Source organism: Mizuhopecten yessoensis, unplaced genomic scaffold (genome assembly GCF_002113885.1).
Source record: "Mizuhopecten yessoensis strain PY_sf001 unplaced genomic scaffold, ASM211388v2 scaffold431, whole genome shotgun sequence".
Lineage (NCBI taxonomy): Eukaryota > Metazoa > Mollusca > Bivalvia > Pectinida > Pectinidae > Mizuhopecten > Mizuhopecten yessoensis.
The window spans coordinates 901,562-923,105 of record NW_018403543.1 but is presented as its reverse complement, the minus strand read 5'-3'; the positions used below and the strand labels follow the sequence as shown (position 1 = coordinate 923,105).

The 21,544-nt window shown below is 36.4% G+C and overlaps 2 protein-coding genes across 10 annotated transcripts in view; one reads left to right on the top strand and one right to left on the bottom strand.

The window, feature by feature from the left end:
* The first annotated feature begins 19 nt into the window (after window positions 1–19).
* On the top strand, window positions 20–15,962 carry LOC110448986 (cystinosin-like). Of its 2 annotated transcripts, XM_021495554.1 has the most exons (10): window positions 20–120; window positions 460–550; window positions 1,910–2,116; window positions 3,801–3,941; window positions 4,768–4,867; window positions 5,487–5,606; window positions 5,930–6,100; window positions 7,188–7,305; window positions 11,560–11,814; window positions 13,090–13,175. In XM_021495554.1, exons 1-9 carry the CDS (start codon window positions 72–74, stop codon window positions 11,772–11,774), a joined length of 1,212 nt encoding a protein of 403 aa, XP_021351229.1. In that variant the 5' UTR covers window positions 20–71; the 3' UTR covers window positions 11,775–11,814; window positions 13,090–13,175. The 2 variants fall into 2 exon arrangements, with proteins under 2 accessions (XP_021351229.1, XP_021351237.1); XM_021495562.1 differs by lacking the exon at window positions 11,560–11,814 and having other exon boundaries at window positions 13,090–15,962.
* A 2,617-nt stretch (window positions 15,963–18,579) lies between these two features.
* The window catches only part of LOC110448955 (DNA-binding protein RFX2-like), an 18,260-nt gene continuing 15,295 nt past the window's right edge, over window positions 18,580–21,544 (bottom strand). For all 8 annotated transcript variants that reach the window (XM_021495479.1, XM_021495487.1, XM_021495497.1 and 5 more), the window contains one exon: window positions 18,580–20,552. In XM_021495479.1, the coding sequence (XP_021351154.1) occupies window positions 20,172–20,552 (381 nt within the window). In that variant the 3' untranslated portion in view covers window positions 18,580–20,171. The remainder of the gene's footprint in view (window positions 20,553–21,544) is intronic.

Sequence of the window (21,544 nt, the reverse complement as noted above, 5' to 3'; positions counted from 1 at the left end):
ACATGTCACATGACCTGCAAAAAAAAATCATGTGACTCGCTTTCATTTTGTCGACAACTGTGTTTTCTGAAATGACTGTGTTTGTGAGATCAGTTGTGCTGTTTATTTTATTACTTAACTGTAAGTATTTTTGTGTATACTATTTAAATCATATCACAGTAACATGGCCAATCTGCATCTATTCCATCCTTTAGATAACGTTGATATTCTGTTATTTGAATGGTAATATACTCTTGTCTTAAGCAGTTTAGGCCTACATTACCATCACACAGTCACAGGTGCTTGATACATGTGACCAGTACCTATGCATCATTAACACCACCACCACCTCATGAATACTATCATGTATCTTTGAATGCCAATGTTTAAGGACTGTCTGATTTGTGCCATCTGCAAGTTAAATATGGAAATCAAAAAATATTTGTTGTTTTAATATTCTGGTTTTATATGTGATTGCAGTGACAGACGTCAACAGTGTGACATTGACGTTCTCGGAGAGCGATTTACAGTTGATCATCTCAGAAACAAAAACTGTGTGGCTAGTGCCAAGGTAAGACTTCATAAGGAATTAGATTGATTTTCTTGTGACTCACAGTGTATGTGACATAACTTGACAAACTTTAGATTTTTTTTTGCTAGATTATAATGATATTAAAATGTGGTTCATCATGTTGTCTCACTGTGACATAGTTTCATTCGGACAGGAAAAGGTACGGGGGTCACGTGTCTGTCCACATGGGTTTTCTCCGAGTACTCCAGTTCTGTTAATAGTTTACATATGTAATAGGAGAGCAAAAATGCACAGCCAGATCGGGGTTCGAACCCAGGACCTTCTGAACTCTAGACGCACACTCAACCAATTGAGCAATCAACCCAGTCCAGTTCCGCTACATTCCTCCCTGCTTTAAAAAAGTCTTTGACCCCGAATATACACAATACCTTATACCACCTTCTGTGGGTATATTTCATTGGGTGCCAAATGTTACAGGAGAGGAAAAATGCACGGCCAGACCGGGGTTCGAAACCCAGGACCTTCCAAACTCGAAACGGACGCTTAACCAATTGAGCTATCTGGTCGCCGACAATCGACCCAGTCCAGTTCCGCTACATATACATGTATAAATTATAAATCATTCCATCTTTTGGAGACTCATCACAATAGCTTTAAACAATTGTATTAAGTTAATTAATAAACTGCTACATTATATATGGTTTTTGCTTGTATGCAGGTTCAATTTCATTGATATTTAATGAATTTCTAGAGTAATTACATGTTTCTTTTAGCAAACAGTACTTTTTATACAGAACAAACCAACATTGGTAGAAAAGAAAAAATATAAAAGAAAAAGTGTCAATTTTTAAACATGTTTCCCAAACTTTTACAAACTGCTTTTTAACACTTGAAAATGAGAATCAGTTGAAACATTTTCATAGATTGAAGTATTTACATACTTACATAAAATGATATAAATTCTTTTAAAAAATCTGCACAATTATTTTCATCAAAGTAACTTTACAGTTAGAACAAAAACATTGTTCCTGCATCCTTAACTTTCCCCCTACATGTAGACAACTCCATTAAAAATTGAAGACTGTATTTGATATAATTTAAAATTCAATTTGTTAAGTATCAAATGTATGTAACATTGAAATAGTATTTTGATATTAGTCCACAACAGTAGGTTGGTACTACATGTATTTTAACTCATTCACCCCTGAAATTTCATAATGAACTATCCCAATGCAACCTTTGAATTGGAAGAGTTCAAATGTGTCGTCAGGGGTGAATGAGTTAACATGCTGATTAATTTTGCCTCTAGGTGTGAGGCTTCATCAGGATTATAGTACCTATTGCTGTCTTTATAAACAGGTTTTATTGTAATTCTTTTTTATTTTTATTTTCCTCTAGTGAGCCACTGAATAAGACGGCGCTATTGTTGTTTATGTACGAGATAGGAGATGACATACGATACACTGAGGATCATCAGTTGCTTGGCCCCCTGCCTGACATCAACATAACAGCCAACAATAGCCAGGGAGTGCAGATTAGGCTGACACCTGTTCACGCTGGCAATCTTAACGTAGGAGTTAATTCTTCATCCGAGGAGCTAACAGGGTAAGGTGTGAAAGCAAGTTATATGGGAGGAAGTGTCCAGGAGTTAACAAGTTTTGAGTTGAAAAGGCCAAAGGTCAAGGTATTATGAACCTGTTTTTTTGCTTTAAAAAAGCCAAAGGTCAAGGTCTTATGAACCTATTTTGTTGTATGAAAAAGGCAAAAGGTCAAGATCTCATTAACCTATTTTGTTGTACAAAAAAGGCCAAAGGTCCAGGTCTAATGAATCATTTTGTTGTATGAAAAAGGTCAAAGGTCAAGGTCTCATTAACCTTTTTTTTTGTATAAAAAGGCCAAAGGTCAAGGTCTCATTAACCTATTTTGTTGTTCAAAAAAAGGCCAAAGGTCTAGGTCTTATGAACCTATTTTGTTGTATGAAAAAGGTCAAAGGTCAAGGTCTCATTAACCTTTTTTGTTGTATAAAAAGGCCAAAGGTCAAGGTCTCATTAACCTATTTTGTTGTACAAAAAAGGCCAAAGGTCTAGGTCTTATGAACCTATTTTGTTGTATGAAAAAGGTCAAAGGTTAAGGTCTCATTAACATATTTTTTTGCATTAAAAAAAAGTCAAAGGTCAAGGTCTCAACCTATTTTGTTGTGCAAAAAAAGGCCAAAGGTCTAGGTATTATGAACCTATTTTGTTGTATGAAAAAGGCAAAAGGTCAAGTACTCATTAACCTATTTTGTTGTATAAAAAGACCAAAGGGTAGGTCTTTTGAACCTATTTTTTTGTATAAAAAGGTCAAAGTTCAAGGTCCCATTAACATATTTTGGTGCATTAAAAAAAGCCAAAGGTCAAGTCCTTATGAACCTATTTTGTTGTATGAAAAAGGCAAAAGGTCAAGGTCTCATTAATCTATTTGTTGTACAAAAAAGGCCAAAGGTCAACGTCTCATTTACATATTTTGTTGCATTAAAAAAAGCCAAAGGTCTAGGTCTTGTGAACCTATTTTGTTGTACAAAAAGAGGCCAAAGGTCTAGGTCTTATGGACCTATTTTGTTGTATGAAAAGGGCAAAAGGTCAAAGTCTCATTAACCTTTTTTGTTGTATAAAAAGGTCAAAGGTCAAGGTCTCATTAACCTATTTTGTCATTTACAATTTTTTCCTGTGGAAGAGTTGTGTTGAATCTGCCGAATTCTAGGGAATTGCAATTGCTCTACATGTACAACCGGAGGTCTATACTATTAGCATGAAATGTTCTTGAAGCTCTTCAGATTGTCTTGCGGTACAAAGCTTTCATGGATGACCCATATGAAAACAAGCAGTAGTCTGTAGAATATAAACTAACTTTGTTTTACATGCTTTTATTTTCCTAGGTCCAAAGCAACCATGAAAACCATGAATATTTGTACACAAAAACATTTCATGTTATACAGTATAATGACTGGGTCATTCAAGTAGAAGCTTTTAAATCTCTTGTTTGTACACATTGTATGTATTGGATCGCATTGGATCTATTAACTCATTCACCCCTGAAATTTCATAACGAACTATTCCAACCATTGAATTGGATGAGTTCAAATGTGTCTTCAGGGGTGAATGAGTTAATTAATACAAATAATCTAACAACAATTCATAATTATAGATAGTGTTCAGCTACAGGAATATTTTATAAAGTTACAACTTTAACATTATATCTTACAAACATAATTTTACAGATGTTCGTGATGCTCTGCTTGTCTCCGCAGGTTGAAGGACACCTTTGTCAGGCTGAGTATCTTTCATAGTTCTGCCATCGTTTACATCAACATAGTGATTGGTTGGGTCTACTTTGTTGCTTGGTCGGTGTCGTTTTATCCACAAGTCTATGAAAACTGGAAGCGTAAAAGGTATTTACAAAATACAGTAATAGTTATGGTAAGAGCAATAATGGTTACGATATTATAAGGGCAAACTTTCATTTTATATGTTCAGAGCTCCTTTTTGTTAGATAAAAAAACAAAATTGCTTCAGGGATGTTTAATATGTTATTTTAATCTGCCTAAAAATATGATCTTGGAACATGTATAAGTTTAACCTTGGTTATGTTTTTCTTTGTCAATAAAACCTATGTTACCATCCAAAAAAATGTGTTTTCTAATTGCAATTTTGTTTTGTGTTTGAAGTCAGGTGTCCAGTTAAGAGAAATAAATGTTTACTGTCTTATATTTTCCCATAATTAAATCATTATGAAGAACTCTCAAGTCCATATCTGGGTAATTTCAAGTGCTACATGGACAATACATGTATCAATAATGCTGAATTTGACCTTCCTTTTATGTTTCAGTAACTTGGTTAAGATGAAATGGTCTAATTCATGTACATGCGTAAATTAACTTCAAAAGAATTGTTTTGTCCATATCTGGATTATAAAACATGTATAGCTACAAATATTATAATTTAAAAAAATACTTAATTTTGTAAACGTAATATGTTTCTGATCATTTCGCGGAATTTGAAAATAGAAATACACTTCATGTTTGCACCACCAGTACACATATTGCTTTATACATTTGGACTGAATGATCTCTAAGGGAACTTTGTAATTATGAATTGAAGCACTATGAACCACGCATTCACAATTGTTTAGCATGATACTTCATAACCTGGGCATCATGACTTGTTTAAAGAGGAGGGGATATTGATGTCCGTGTCATCTTGTGTACTTTGTTTCAGCGTGATTGGACTGAATTTCGATTTCCTTGCCTACAACATCACAGGATTTATAGCCTACAGTTTCTTCAACGTTGGACTTTATTGGATAAAAAGTATTGAGGTAAATAAGTTGTCAAGACAAATTTGTGACTGACAGTTTTAAAATGTCTGTTAGTCATTGAAATGTAATTTGAATAAAAACCTAGAAGTTGTAGATTTAATGTACGTAAATGTATGATGCTTTGTTTATAAATGTTTCTGGAGTATGATATTGTGTAAGTGTTGAATGAGTGTTACAATGTGATCATGAAAATAAATTATTACGTAAATACTTTCGTGTCTATCAAGAGTTCACTCCCCTTATAACCTTTGCCAGTACAGTACATTTGTTAGCCTATAGAAACTTGAAGGATGTTACAAATATTAATTAATCTTAATACAAATATATATTCCGAACTTATTATATCTAGATTCCTTACCAAAGAGGTAATTATAAACCTCTTTAACTGACCTGAACTGTCCAATACACTTGTCAAATAACAGTCCAACCTCTTTATGTTAAATTTACTTGTAACTCATTTACCCCTGAAGAAACATCCAAACTCTTCCAATTCAAAGGTTGGAATAGTTCATTACGAAATTTCAGGGGTGAATGAGTTGAAGATGCAACCTGCTTAAACCTACTGTTAACGAAGGGAACATACATTGAAGTAATTAACTGATTACTTTTCCATTTACAGGATGACTACAAGAGTTTACATCCAAGGGGGATAAATCCTGTCCAATTGAATGACGTGATTTTTGCACTACATGCTGTGTTTGTCACCCTGATCACAATCTGTCAGTGCTGTATCTATGAGGTAAAGAGCACCACTGTGGAACCATTGACTTGCCCATTTCATGCATATTTTAATTTTCATTTGATTACATCACTCACTTTCAAAAATGGCCATGTAATATTATGCCATGGTTTGGTTTCTGTCTGTCAACTTTTTCCTTTAAAAGCTTACTCCATCTGAATGACTGACCATATTTCAGCCAAGGAGAACCCTCATGCATAAAGTAATTTGAAGAAAAAGACATTTTTTTATTTATTTTAAACTGTTTAATTTGGTGTAAGATAAACCTGCATTTTGTGTAATCATGAAATTAATCAGTCATAAAATAACCATTGTTTTTACAGCGTGGTGGACAGAAAATTTCTAAGATTTCTTCACTCCTGCTTGTTCTGGCATGGCTCTTCATTTTCGTGACCTTGTTTCTGGCAGTGGGCAAAGTGATGACATGGCTGAGTTACCTATACTGCTTCTCCTATGTAAAGCTTGGTGTGACCTTGATCAAGTACATACCTCAGGTACTGTTAGTCTGGTTAGCTTAACCCCTTGTATAATTTGGGTAGATTTACCCCAGGTTCACTCAGTCTGGTTAGCTTAATCTCATGTGCACTCAGTCTGGTTAGCTTAATCTCAAGTGCACTCAGTCTGGTTAGCTTAACTCTATATGCATACAAACTGGTAAGCTTAATCTCATACACACTCAGTCTGATAAGCTTAACTTCAGGTACATATAATCTGGTAAGCTTCACTTGAGATACAGTCTGGTTAGCTTAACCTTATGTCCATTCTCACCGTCTAGTTAGCGTAACCCAAGGCACAGTCATCAAGTATAGTCTGGTAAACTTAACTTCAGGTATAGTCTGGTAAGCTTCAGGTATAGCCTGGTAAGCTTAACATCAGGCACAGTTTGGTAAGCTTAACCTCATGTATAGTCTGGTAATCTTAACATCAGGCACAGTCTGGTTAGCTTAACTTCAAGTATAGTCTGGTAAGCTATACTTCAGGCACCGCCTGGAAAGCTTAACATCAGGCACAGTCTGGTTAGCTTAACCTGGCGTATAGTCTGGTAAGCTATACTTCATATACGACCTGGTAAGCTTAACATCAGACACAGTCCGGTTAGCTTAACCTCGCGTATAGTCTGGTAAGCTATACTTCAGGTACGGCCTGGTAAGCTTAACATCAGACACAGTCTGGTTAGCTTAACCTCAATGATAGTCTGGTAAGCTTAACATCAGGTACAGTTTGGTTAGATTTACTTCAGGTACAGTCTGGCTATCTTTTTTTAACTAACTTTAAACCCATTGACTTCAATTTGTGTATACATTGTATATATGAGGTTAGTGATGAATGTAAAGCTTCTTTCTGTATAGTGAGGATCGTGCATGATGTTGAATGGTTAATACGCAAGTGAATTGTATCCGTACTATGTGTGAAATGTGTATATTATCTAGTAATTGTACTTTATTGTACAGACAGTTGAAAGACTTTTTGAGTGAAAAAAATCTGATATTGACATGGACATTATTTTACATTCTATTACATTATGATTTCAGATTTTACATAGAATGTTTTATCATACATTCTATTACATTATGATTTCAGGCATACATGAACTACAAAAGAAAAAGTACTGTGGGCTGGAGTATAGGGAATGTCTTACTGGACTTTACTGGGGGGAGTTTAAGTCTGCTACAGATGTTCCTACTGGCCTATAACAGTGGTAAGTGTTTAGTAATTTACTGATGTAGTCTGAGTGTACTACAGATGTTCCTACTAGCCTATAACAGTGGTAAGCGTTTAGTAATTTACTGAGGTAGTCTGTGTATACTACAGATGTGTTCCTACTGGCCATAACGGTGGTAAGTGTTTAGTAATTTACTGATGTAGTCTGAGTGTACTACAGATGTTCCTACTAGCCTATAACAGTGGTAAGTGTTTAGTAATTTACTGAGGTAGTCTGTGTATACTACAGATGTTCCTAATGGCCTATAACAGTGGTAAGTGTTTAGTAATGTACTGAGGTAGTCTGTTTGTACTACAGATGTTCCTACTGGCCTATAACAGTGGTAAGTGTTTAGTTATTTGCTGAGGGAGTCTGTACTACAGATGTTCCATAGAGGGAGTGTTTATTTGTTTACCCCATCATGAAAAAGAAAGGAATATTGTGGTACCCATGTCTGTTCATCATACCATCTGTGTCTCTCACAAAACTGTACTTTCAAGGTCAATGCCAACAACACAGTGTGTCACTTATCACTCGCAGGTCTGTTTTCTCAAGGTCATTGTCACCAAGACAGTAGATCCTATTTCAATGTATGCTCAAGGTCATTGTCACCAAGACAGTAGATCCTATTTCAATGTATGTTCAAGGTCAATGGCACCAAGACAGTAGATCCTATTTCAATGTATGCTCAAGGTCATTGTCACCAAGACAGTAGATCCTATTTCAATGTATGCTCAAGGTCATTGTCACCAAGACAGTAGATCCTATTTCAATGTATGCTCATTGTCAATGTCACAACATGGAGTCAAAGGTCAAATCCCTGCAATGAAGGTATGAGCTCAATTATTTTTATTTGTAGAGCATTATTTGTTGAAATGAAAGAGATATAATTTTTTATGATGAAAGACAAGTCTGTATAATCAAAGGTTAGGTCCCTTTAGTGCCTGTCCAGGATGTTTATGTAACAAAGAGCTGAATTTTAGTTAATGAAATGTCAAAAATGCGTTTCTCACATATTAATGTATACTATTATAAGATTTTTTGACAGTGTTGCATGGCACATGGTTGTACCCTGAAGTCAAGGGCACAAGGAGTCAAAAGTTGAATCACTGCAGTGTGTGTATGACCTATAACCTTTTGCATTTTTAATGTGCTGAAACTTGTGTAGGTTTATGTTTTACGGGTATGTCACATATATCACACAGGTCTCTGTACATACAGTTGTAGTCAAGGTATAGCATTGACCCTCACTTCAACACAACTGCAGGTCGGGGATCAAGAACAGAATACACCTGCTGTTAACAACCCACTGCATGTATCGTAAGAGGCGCCTAATGTGGGAACCCCCTTCAGATTTGGGGATTTGCATTTTTGCATTTCTATTTGGAGACAGAGAAGCAACAAACATATATCTGTTGACCCATTACAATATTTAGGATCTTTATATCTCTCTACTTCTAACCACCTTTTATTTCCTAGCGCCTTGCTTTGAAATACCTCACTTTTGGCTTTAGTATTGAACGTATGCCCAGGTGAGGAAAGCAATGGGTTCTGTCCCCAGGCCGTGACATACCAAAGTCCCAAAAAATGGTTGTTGTTATTCCCTGCTTAAAGTTCAGCATTTAAGGTTATGGCAACAACTGGTTCACCCTGGGTGCCTTTGGCATGGGATTTCAGTGAGGTAGCACTATAAAGTCGGCATCAGAGCTGAGCCATCACAAGGAGGTTAATACACAAACCTACCCTGCCTCCGGCACACATGCACACATTCACATGGAGGCACATCTTTAAATGACCTTAGCTGTTGATAGGACGTTAAACCCTGTATAACCAACCCTTACTTCACAGATAGAACCCCACCTTAGTTTGCACTGAAATCTTCTTGTGTTATTGATGGTTTCTATTCCAAGTCAGCTCACAGCCGATTCCCAATATCTTTTCTAAGTGTAAAGACAGTGGAAGAGAATACTAAATCTATTACCTGAAACTGAGCGAAATAAATAGAATCTCTCACCCCCTTGGGGTTGAGATAGGGGAATCTCAACCCGAGGGAGAAGATTCTTTATTTGCCAAACATGAGGCTATGCCGAGTGTTTGGCAACTTAAGAATCTTTCCCCAAGGGTTGAGATTCCCCTTTCCCCAAGGGTTGAGATTCCCCAACAAGGGGGTGAATGATTCTTTTTCTCTTACTCTGTTCTCCATATGTGTATCATAATAATACACAATGTAATGATAACATTACATGGTAAATTCAGGGTTGACGTGACGTTGATGGATTGTTGACGTGACATCATTGTATTGTTGAAGTGACGTCATACAATTGTTATGAATAGGGGAATCCCCTCCGTCTCAACCCTAGGGTGAGACAAGGAAAATCTCACACCTGTAAAAGAGAGGATGCATCTTCTCCAGGGTAAGAGAAAAGGAAATCTCACACCTGTAAAAGTGAGGATACACCTGTCCAGGGTAAGAGAAAAGGAAATCTCACAACTGTAAAAGTGAGGATACATCTGTCCATGGTAAGAGAAAAGGAAATCTCACACCTGTAAAAGTGAGGATACATCTGTCCAGGGTAAGAGAAAAGGAAATCTCACACCTGTAAAAGTGAGGATACATCTGGCCAGGGTAAGAGACAAGGAAATCTCACACCTGTAAAAGAGAGGATACACCTGTCCATGGTTAAGAGAAAAGGAAATCTCACACCTGTAAAAGTGAGGATACATCTGTCCATGGTTAAGAGAAAAGGAAATCTCACACCTGTAAAAGAGAGGATACACCTGTCCATGGTTAAGAGAAAAGGAACTCTCACACCTGTAAAAGTGAGGATACATCTGTCCAGGGTAAGAGAAAAGAAAAATTTCACACCTGTAAAAGTGAGGATACATCTTTCCAGGATAAGAGAAAAGGAAATCTCACACCTGTAAAAGAGAGGATACATCTGTCCAGGGTAAGAGAAAAGGAAATCTCTCACCTGTAAAAGTGAGGATACATCTGTCCAGGGTAAGAGAAATCTCACACCTGTAAAAGTGAGGATACATCTGTCGAGGGTAAGACAAACGGAAATCTCACACCTGCAAAAGTGAGGATACATCTGTCCAGGGTAAGAGACAGGGAAATCGCACACCTGTAAAAGAGAGGATTCACCTGTCCAGGGTAAGAGAAAAGGAAATCTCACACCAGTAAAAGTGAGGATACATCTGTCCAGGGGAAGAGACAAGGAAATCTCACACCTGTAAAAGTGAGGGTACATCTGTCCAGGGTAAGAGAAAAGGAAATCTCTCACCTGTAAAAGTGAGGATACATCTGTCCAGGGTGAGAGAAAAGGAAATCTCACACCTGTAAAAGTGAGGGTACATCTGTCCAGGGTAAGAGAAAAGGAAATCTCTCACCTGTAAAAGTGAGGATACATCTGTCCAGGGTGAGAGAAAAGGAAATCTCACACCTGTAAAAGTGAGGATACTTCTGTCCAGGGTAAGAGAAAAGGAAATCTCACACCAGTAAAAGTGAGGATACATCTGTCCAGGGTAAGAGAAATCTCACACCTGTAAAAGTGAGGATACATCTGTCCAGGGTAAGAGAAATCTCACACCTGTAAAAGTGAGGATACATCTGTCGAGGGTAAGACAAACGGAAATCTCACACCTGCAAAAGTGAGGATACATCTGTCCAGGGTAAGAGAAATCTCACACCTGTAAAAGTGAGGATACATCTGTCGAGGGTAAGACAAACGGAAATCTCACACCTGCAAAAGTGAGGATACATCTGTCCAGGGTAAGAGAAAAGAAAAATTTCACACCTGTAAAAGTGAGGATACATCTTTCCAGGATAAGAGAAAAGGAAATCTCACACCTGTAAAAGAGAGGATCCACCTGTCCAGGGTAAGAGAAAAGGAAATCTCACACCAGTAAAAGTGAGGATACATCTGTCCAGGGGAAGAGACAAGGAAATCTCACACCTGTAAAAGTGAGGATACATCTGTCCAGGGAAAGAGAAAAGGAAATCTCACACCTGTAAAAATGAGGATACATCTGTCCAGGGTAAGAGAAAAGGAAATATCACACCAGTAAAAGTGAGGATACATCTGTCCAGGGGAAGAGACAAGGAAATCTCACACCTGTAAAAGTGAGGATACATCTGTCCTGGGTAAGAGAAAAGGAAATCTCACACCTGTAAAAGTGAGGATACATCTGTCAAGGGTAAGAGAAATATAATTCTTCACTAATTCACTTGTATGAACCCTGTCTTTACAGATGACTGGGATTCTTTATTTGGCGACCCCACAAAGTTTGGATTAGGAGCCTTCTCCATTCTGTTTGACTTGTTATTTATGACCCAGCATTATTGTCTGTATAGAGGAAATGTGCCCTACGAGCATATCGATCAGACCAGGGAAATAAAAGTGAATTCTGAGAGAAATATCAACCAAACGGACCAACCTATCTACGACACAGACAAAATTTGGTAGAAGATGACATCCTTCGCTAGAAGACTTCATTTCCTATTTTGTACGGCTGAGTAGAATTTCTTTCCTATATAGTTCCTCCCTCCTGTGTTTGTCTTGTTGTGAGGCATACCTCTCTCCTGTTTGTCTGGTTGTGTGGCATTCCTCTCTCCTGTTTGTCTGGTTGTGTGACATTCCGCCCTCCTGTTTGTCTGGTTGTGTGGCATCCTCTCTCCTGTTTGTCTTGTTGTGTGGCATTCCTCTCTCCCGTTTGTCTGGTTGTGTGACATTCCTCTATCCTGTTTGTCTGGTTGTGCGGCGTTCCTCTCTCCTGTTTGTCTTGTTGTGTGGCATTCCTCTCACCTGTTTGTCTGGTTGTGTGCCATTCCTCTCTCCTGTTTGTATGGTTGTGTGGCATTCCTCACTCCTGTTTGTCTGGTTGTGTGGCGTTCCTCTCTCCTGTTTGTCTTGTTGTGTGGCATTCCTCTCACCTGTTTGTCTGGTTGTGTGGCATTCCTTTCTCCTGTTTGTCTGGTTGTGGGGCATTCCTCTCTCCTGTTTGTTTGGTTGTGTGACATTCCTCTCCCCTGTTTGTCTGGTTGTGTGTCATTCCTCTCTCCTGTTTGGCTGGTTGTGTGACATTCCTTTCTCCTGTTTGTCTGGTTGTGAGCCATTCCTCTCTCCTGTTTGTTTGGTTGTGTGACATTCCTCTATCCTGTTTGTCTGGTTGTGTGTCATTCCTCTCTCCTGTTTGTTTGGTTGTGTGACATTCCTCTCCCCTGTTTGTCTGGTTGTGTGACATCCCTCTCTCCTGTTTGTCTGATTGTGTGACATTCCTCTCTCCCGTTTGTCTGGTTGTGTGACATTCCTCTATCCTGTTTGTCTGGTTGTGAGGCATTCCTCCCTCCTGTTTGTCTGGTTGAGAAGCGTTCCTCCCTCCTGTTTGTCTGACATTCCTCCCTCCTGTTTGTGTGGAATTTCCTCTCACCTGCTTGTATGGTTGAGTGGAATTTTCTCCCTCTTTTTTGGGTGGTTGAAGGGAATATAATTTTCTATTTGGAGATTTGAGTTGAATGTCTTCCTTGAAAAATATATGACATAAGTTTCAAATCAGTATATGCTGAAACATTTCTGTAATAAAGCAAATATTTGCCATTTTTCTTCAGCAGTTTTGTGATACACACAATGCATTTGTAAAATACGGAGATTATCAATTTAATCATCAAATTCAGCTTAAAAAAATCAGGGAAGATATATCTTGTATGTTTTGAAAATGTTATCACTTGAAATGCATTGACTGTACCTGTGATGATTTGGTTTCTTTGTTTTATGCTTTCAGACGACTGGGGCTCTCTATTTGGTGACCCTACTAAGTTCGGACTTGGAGCTTTCTCCATTTTGTTTGATATTTTGTTTATGACCCAACATTACATTCTATATCGATACAAGGTTACCTATGAACCCATTCAACAAGGTGAAGAGGATGATGTTGAGGAAAGCCTGAAAAAGATTGTTCTATGATCAAGTGTTCTTTGGAGAGCCGTGTCTTTTTGTTGAAGTGTGCATTATTTATTTGTGTAAATGACTGTCAATTCTTAAATTATTTTTAAGATGTGCAATTCTTGATAAATATCTATTCTCGTCTCTTTGTTGAGATGTGAATGTGTATATTTTACAAGTTGGTGTAAAAAAAATGTTCAAATCTTTGTTAAGATGTGTGTATGTCAGTGGAATTCATGTGAAATAACTGTCTTTTCTCTTTGTACCACTTTGTGTATTTTCTGTTTAAAATTAGACGTTCATATTTCCATTCTGTGCATTTAATTCATATAAGTAAAATAAGTTCTCGTCTTACCTGTTATTTTCTCAAAAAGTTAGATTTAATGACCCAGTGTTTGATATATTTTGGAATCATTCAAAGGTTTATCAGGATTATGAGACTTATCTTCAAAATTTGAATGTTGTAAAATTCCTTAGTTCCGTATCAAATTGTGGTTTACCTGTATATTTCACAAAGTCTAACTGACAAGTAAGTGAATGAATAATTTTTCTGACAATAGAAAATTTGTATCGCTATTCTGATACATGTAGATTTCCATGTTCCAAGATACTTAGCTTTCATTTTTCGCTTGCTGAAAGGTTGGATTTGTTAGTGAACTAGGAATGGATCTAGTGGACGATGTTGATTTCTGGTGATCTTTCAGACCACCATCAACATGTGCAATTCTGCCAGACATTACCTTAGAATGTATATTATATTCATAAAAAGAGAGCTGTTGTTTTGTCTAAACAGAAACGTCAAGGTTTTCCATACAGGGTCATTGTTCTGGGACTCGTTCACCAAGTTACTTACAGAACAAGAATGTTGTGTACATGATCCTGATTAAGAACAATACTCATCACTGTCATGTCCTGTACAGCAATTGTTTACAGGTAATTAACATATAAATGGACATTTTCAAACGTTTTGTTGTATATTATTATATAAATGTTTCTGTGATAATTTTTACCCTAGAAGTCCTGATTAACATATGCTTTTTGTTCACAATTAACTCATTCACCCCTAAAGACACATTTGAACTACTCCAATTCAAAAGTTTGAAAAGTTCATTATGAAATTTCAGGGGTGAATGAGTTGAGTCCTGTTATTATTATCATGTGATTCAGGGATATTTAATCGGACCTTAACCTTATTCATTTATACTGTATTAAACATATTTTGTGCCCAGCATACTTGAGATTAAATTGGGGGTTGGAAGAAGTGCGTCAATGTGTCGTTAGATTAAATGTGAATGAATAATGTAATTATGATTGTTAGTATGTGAAACTGGCTTTTACCCAAAAAATCAGCAGTCTGTCGATGAGGCAATATTGGTGTATTTATTTGAAGCGTTTTAGCTTGATTTGTCATGGTGTTGATAAGATGGATGCATGTTTTCCTTGAATATAGTCACAAGTGGCACTAAAAACATTTTTCTTTTTATTTAATAGTGATGATGCCAAAAGTCATTGTGATCAATATGGTTAACACTGTACTATAATATAAAATGTTCATGAATAAATTCGTTTGTGATTTGAAGCTATTTATATTGTTTCACAGCACAAACTTTTGCGATACCCCATATAAAACAAAGGGTAGTTAATGATATAAACTAAATTTGTCCCCTTTATTTTTGTGGTTCTATAGCAGTCATGAATATATATGCATAACACATTTCATGTTATACAGTATCTTCACTGCTTTTGAACAAAAACCAATAGTGGACGTTTTTTTAACAAGTGTTCATGTACCTATTATTAGCTCACCTGCCTGTCCTTTAAAAGACTTTTTCTCAAGTACAAATGAGGGATCTTAACTAATATTGTATGGAACATTCTTGAGACAAGGGAATAGGTTGGAAGAGGTGACTACACAGGAGTAGAAATATGTAAAGTCCAATTCTATAGCCCAACATAGGATTTGAGGTCTACTACAGGAACCAGGTGAGCTATTCAGGCCCCGGGGGCTTCTGGAATCATCGTATGTGCAATGGTGGCCAGTTAGCAAAACTAGGCTAGTGCACTTTAATTTGACCAAATAGAGTTGAGTTCCCTTTAACATTCTTAGAATCCTTAGAATGTTTTAGGCTGATAAATGTTTTACATATCTAATTTGACTTTGCACTTTTGTTTTATTAAAGACCACTGCTGGTCCAAGCAGATGCAATGTTGTATGTATATGAAGGATATATTTTGCCAACACGTATTGATCACTGGTTGTCACTACAGGCCCCTTGTGGCTTTTGTTGAAATGGTGTTCATTGAACTATCTTGTGATTACAATTGCTCAAGTCTTTTCTTACTGAGTAAACAATCTTATTTATCACTGTATACACAAATATGCATGTCTTTATTTGGCCAAAGATATTAAAGCTGACAATGCTTGTAAGGAAACACCAGTGAGCTAGCCAAAACCTTTACTGCAACTGGACAACCCCAGAACATGCTAATTTCTCAGTAACTGTATTGTTTGTCCCTATAAAGATACCAAAGCCTGTCTGCAGGCAAGCTCTGATGATTCTTAACTTGCATTGTCACCTTATTTTTACCCGTGATCAGCTTGGATATTGTCAAGCCAAACTGATTGATAATTTCACGTAAACAAGAGGCCCAAGGGCTTTAGCGGTCACCTGAGTTATATTATAGGTACTGGTAGCTTTATTTTATTGTTTAGTTGTGATGTGGAAATCAGCATGTAAACTAAGTGAAATACAATACTTGTCATGTCATCAAAGGATAAGAATTTGAAAATATTGGTAAATGTTCCCTTTGGGGCCCCTCACTAGCCCCTGGGGATGGGGCAGGAATCCCAAATTTACAATGTAATACCCTCATTCACCAAAGATGATTCTGACTAAGTTTGAGTAATTTTCTGCTGAAAATGGATAAAATATACCCAAAAGTGTTATTTCCCTATATAAACTATAGTAAACTTTACCCTCTCCCCAAGGGAGAACGGATAGCTTGGGGGTCCTGAAATTTACAATTTAAATAAAGCGCCTGATGATCTTTCTTTCCATGCAGAGAAAATGACTGTAGTACCTCCGAGTCTGGAGAAGAAGATTTTTGAAATATTGGTTAATTTTCCCTTTGGGGCCCCGCCCTGGGGTTGGGGTAGGAATCCCAATTTTACAATTTTGTAACCTCATTTACCAAGGATGATTCTGATCAAGATTGAAAAAAATCCATCTACTGGTTCTTGGGAAGAAGTTGAAAATGTAAAAAGTTTTCGCACGACGGACGGAAAGCGATTAGAATAGGTCACTTGAGCAAAGCTCAGGTGACCTAAAAAACATTAAATAATTTCATAATAGTAAATCTTTACTAAGTTTTGTTTTAATTGATGCCTTATCATTACTTTTTTTCCTGTAGTCAGCTTGAATATTTGTCACATTGATCACTCATTTCGTGGAAATATCCAGTTAATAATTTCAATATAAAATCTTTACTAAGTAAGTTTTGTTTGAAGGTGATGCAGTTCTGTTTTATTACATATATTCATGAACTGAAAAATAAACAGATGCAGCGTATTTTACTCCTTTGTTTTCTGTTTAGTTCATACAGTGAACCCCGTCTAATCGGACACCTAGTGGGGCACAGCATATTCGTCAGACCTGAGATAGAGTAGTTTTCATTAGAAATTGAATTACAGCATTGTTCGATAGGACAGGGTGATGATTTACTCAAGAGTTCAGGTTAGACAGGTTTCACTGTACAAGGTATAACATTTATGGCTAAAGTCAATCACATTCATATCTACAAAATCAATTTCTGTGGCAGCATTCTTTCAGTTTACACCTGAATAGTTGTGGCCATAATGTGCTAGATCTTAAATATGTGTCAACATGCGGTCTTGTTTCCTGTGAATCTATTTTTAGACTATCATTAACAAATAGTGGACTGTTCAAACTGCCTTTTGTCTAAGGTCTGCCCTTCAACAACTTGTTATCACTATTACTCAAGATGCCCTGGACAAATCATCCTCAAATTTCATGAAGGTTTCCCTTGGTCTTCAGCTGTGCATGCCATTTTGAGACTGATCAGAAGAACATGTGGCCATCTTTGATTATTTGACTTCCCAGAACTTTGAGAGAGCTTTCTCAAAATTTCACAAGCTGGATCCCCTTTTCATTAAGTTGCACGTTTAATTTTGGAACACATCACAAGATAAAAATGGCTGACAGATGGTCATCTTCGATTTTGAAAGTTTAATTTGTTATTGCTGAATGTACTTAAGTTTCTATAAAGAATTCTCTTGACTACACACTGTTCATTTTTATATTCCATTTTCAACTTGATTAGAAGATTGCCATTATCTCAAATTTGAACATGAAGACTGTTACTGTTATTTCTTTAATAATTTAGATAAGTACAGGTCTTTTCAAATTTCAGAAGTACTGTACTTTTATTTACATAAATTTTTTGGCCTATATCATTTCATGTTTCAAGATACTTGATCAGAAGAAAAATTTGGCTGACAGAAATAAAATTCTCTTGTACATAGCAGCAGGAGTTTTTGATTAAAATAGTTTATTGTTGACTTAACTATTGTTGCAAGAAAACTATTAGTTCTATGGAGAATAATTCTACAATAGGCCTGCAATGGCAATTTAGTGTAAAATACAATGAGATTAGTGTAACCTACAATGAGATTTAGTGTAACCTACAATGAGATTAGGGTAACCTACAATGAGATTAGGGTAGACTACAAATTTTGTTATGAATCGCTGAGCTTAGGAAACCTAACTACATCATTCTTCACTTTCAACACGACCAATCCCTTTAGAGAAAAGATCAACTTTACATGGAAATAACTAATGAAGATGTTACAATGGTGGGCGACAAGAGGGTTCTGTTGTTGGAAGAGCAGTCGTATGTTTTCGGAGAATAAATTATAAGTAGTTTTCAGACAGTGTACAAGTCAAAGAATTTCAACAGAAACTATCCAACACTAATTCTCTATAGTCAACAACTTTAATTTTCATTGTGTACATATATCGATTCTTTATTTATTGAATAACCTTTGAATTTGTTTAATGGTGTCACAAAAATAAAATTTCATCTATTTATTTTTTCTAAGCTGTAGATCCAACATTTATGTTGATTTTCACATATGAACACATTTAGAAAAATCTCAACGACAACTGGTATGAAAGTAGCAAAGTCATCTAAAGTTACCATATCAATAAATACAAATAAATAAAACGTCAGTATAGGTCGGAAACCTTGGAAAAAACATTAAATTCTAGCTTGACATAAAACACTAAATTTGTACTTGAAACAACAGGTGTTGACTATCATATTTAATAGCATTATACAAAAACTACAATAAACGAACAGAAATCTTAACAGTGGTTTCTGAATATTGTCATGTTTGTGTCACGTCTGACCTGTATCTGTATGGCACTGCCGATCACCCCAAGTCGTAGGTATTGTAAAGTTTACCAGTTCAATAAAATTTCAGGTTTACTCCAAAAGGAGACTATGTACAGGAAAATTATCATTAAACTACTGTTTTCGTAAAAAAAAAAATATGACAAATGTATTTCATCAAAAATCAATGACCTTATGAGGTATGTAGCTGTTCATGTAAATCAGGAAGAAACAAATTCATTATAGAATCATGCATAAGATCATCAATTTGAACTTATTTCTGGTATTAAAAATAAAAAAGTCCGTTTCTGATATACTGGCATCACTAAAACTGCATGAACAGGTTTAACTTGTCATAGATAAAATACTTTTAGTGTCGATGAATATGAAACAAATGTGAAACTGTTACACGTACTATAAAGCTTCACACTAACTCGCGAGTTCAGTCTACCACGAATATTTGTTCAGACTCGATGAACATATGTTGCTTTTCCTTTTAGAAATTTCAATAATCTTTAGTCATTTTAGTGAGTGTCTTTAGAATAACAATTGCAAAAATATCTATTCACTAAAGGTTGATGATTTACGACATATCATCCAAAGTTAATACGCTTTTAACAATCTATACATGCAATTAGTTTCAACAAACTGTTTTAGTATAATAGTAAAAAAGAAGATTACGTTAGTGCACTCGTCTGTAGTTATAAAAAAACCTATCCTAAACAGCTTTGATGCATAGAAACAGTGTGAAACTCTATTATTGGTGTGATTCACTATTAGTGTAACAAGGAAAATGTTTAACCAACAGGTGTTCTTCATCAAAACTAATCTGTCAAATTACGTTCTAACAAGAAATCATATGCTGTTGATTCTATTGATAGCGACAATAAGCAAATGAATGGCAAGCAAATTAAGGATTCTACCATGGACATCGAACAAAACAAAAAAAAAATGAAAAGAAAAGAGTACACGATATTTGTTGACCTGAATAACAAGTAAAAACCCAAGATAAAATCCTATTATTTTGGAAATATAACAAATAATAAAATACACACAGGCCCTAACAGGTGAGTGAGGAGACAAAATGATATATCACGGGAACAAAGACCTAGACGAAACTAGGAAGCAAAAAATTACAGGGAAACAAACACAAGCAAGGAAATCATGTACAAATTATAAAAGTCATTTAAAAACTTTTAAATTAAACATCATTTTTACACTATGTACATAATTTCAAGCCATTTATACAGATTAATTTAGGAGGGAATAGACAATTGCAAATATTTACATGAATATTAATTGATCAAAGATTTTTAAGTGGAGAAAGATGTAACTGTTTGAAACACGTCCAGCAACATTCTAGTGGTAATCTGTGACTGGAAAATGTCATCAATTCTGTTGACACAGCATTGCTTGCCTTTTCTCGTCAAAAAAAAGTTTCCTTTGAACACTCTAGGATCCTTTGATATTAATAACATCCTAAAATAAAATATCACACACGTTAAAAGACTATTCCACTTTTAACCGTTTCACACTCTGTGAATGTGAATCACCAGAACCTAACGAGTTAGAGACTGGCATGACTACAATTGTCTTAGCACCCTGTATGGGAGTTCCCGCTGCCGTTCGCACTGTGACAGTAGAGGGGTTTGTTCCTGGGGCTGCTGTCACTATAATGTTTCCATTGACACCTTGACCAGGCGTGTTCCCTGAATTGAGAACCATGAGTGTAGTTGTGTTGGCACTTGAGGAGGTTTCGAGCGTGGATTTGTTCATAATGGCTGTGGCTGTATTTGCAACACCCATATTACTTGCTGGTGTTTTGATCACAGGCAGTGGCTTTTCAGCTTCAAGGGAACTCAGCATTACAGCACTACTCAGGTCTATAAACTGAAATCAAAACAACAAACATTCTTAATGTATTCATTGAAAAAACCCACCTGGAAATTCAAAATAACACAAAAACCAACAGTACTAATGCTAAGCCTTGGCTGATACAACTCTGTCAAGGAAACGGGCATTGCATGTGAATCATTTAAAAGATTAATACTATCTTAAGGTGGCTCCACACATCGTCATCAGCGTCCATTTTCGTGACGTACTTCCGGAAAAAGTACAGCTCGGACTCAATTATCTTCATCGCAATGTGCCTGTACACCGTGTCGTCATTTCCGTATTGCGTATCGGGCATTTAATATCGTAGTGCAAATATTATAGTAACACCTGGGCCGTTTTCGTTTAAACAGTCAAACCGATTGGACCACTGTTGTTCGTTTATTAAATAAGGTGGGACCTAGTAATCTGATGCTGCTTTCAGGCGAGCCTTGAGAATGCCTTGCAAGGCCTGCATACACATGCGCAGGTCCGCCAGGATTTATACTCGAAATTGTTACATTTATAAACGGTCAAACCGCTTGCTCCGCATAAACAAACAGGCCCCTGGTAAACAATATAGTACAAGTGCGTGCTGATGATATGTCAACACCCGATATCGAGATTTTACCGAGAAATGTATAATCTCACGTACTTTAGGAATAAAGCTTTCCAATTCATAGACATAAACAGACTCACGGGAAGACAGTGACATGAGACCAAACGACCTCAAGAAGGTCATATAGGAAACGCATGGAATGCAGACGTACCAACTTCAGATGTGCATATCGCGTGCTTACACGAGTTCATAAGCTCGAGGTCGTTACGATTTTCGCTGTTATAATCGTGTTTACAAATGTAGTCTTCTTACTCTGTGAAAATAATGTTTTGTAAAATATCAAGATACCTATGAAATGCATGTGTGAGTGCACGTGAGAACGGCATACCATGCGATAGCCTCTGGTCACATATGTACCTGACATGTAATTATAAATATACCGTGAGTTAGC

What these genes read in the sequence shown, in the direction of transcription:
- LOC110448986 (XM_021495554.1), top strand. Translation starts at nt 72, where the DNA reads ATGACTGTGTTTGTGAGATCAGTTGTGCTGTTTATTTTATTACTTAAC. An exon ending in GTCAGTGCTGTATCTATGAG is followed by an intron (nt 5,607 to 5,929) that starts GTAAAGAGCACC and finishes TTGTTTTTACAG; the next exon opens with CGTGGTGGACAGAAAATTTC. An exon ending in TGATCAAGTACATACCTCAG is followed by an intron (nt 6,101 to 7,187) that starts GTACTGTTAGTC and finishes TTATGATTTCAG; the next exon opens with GCATACATGAACTACAAAAG.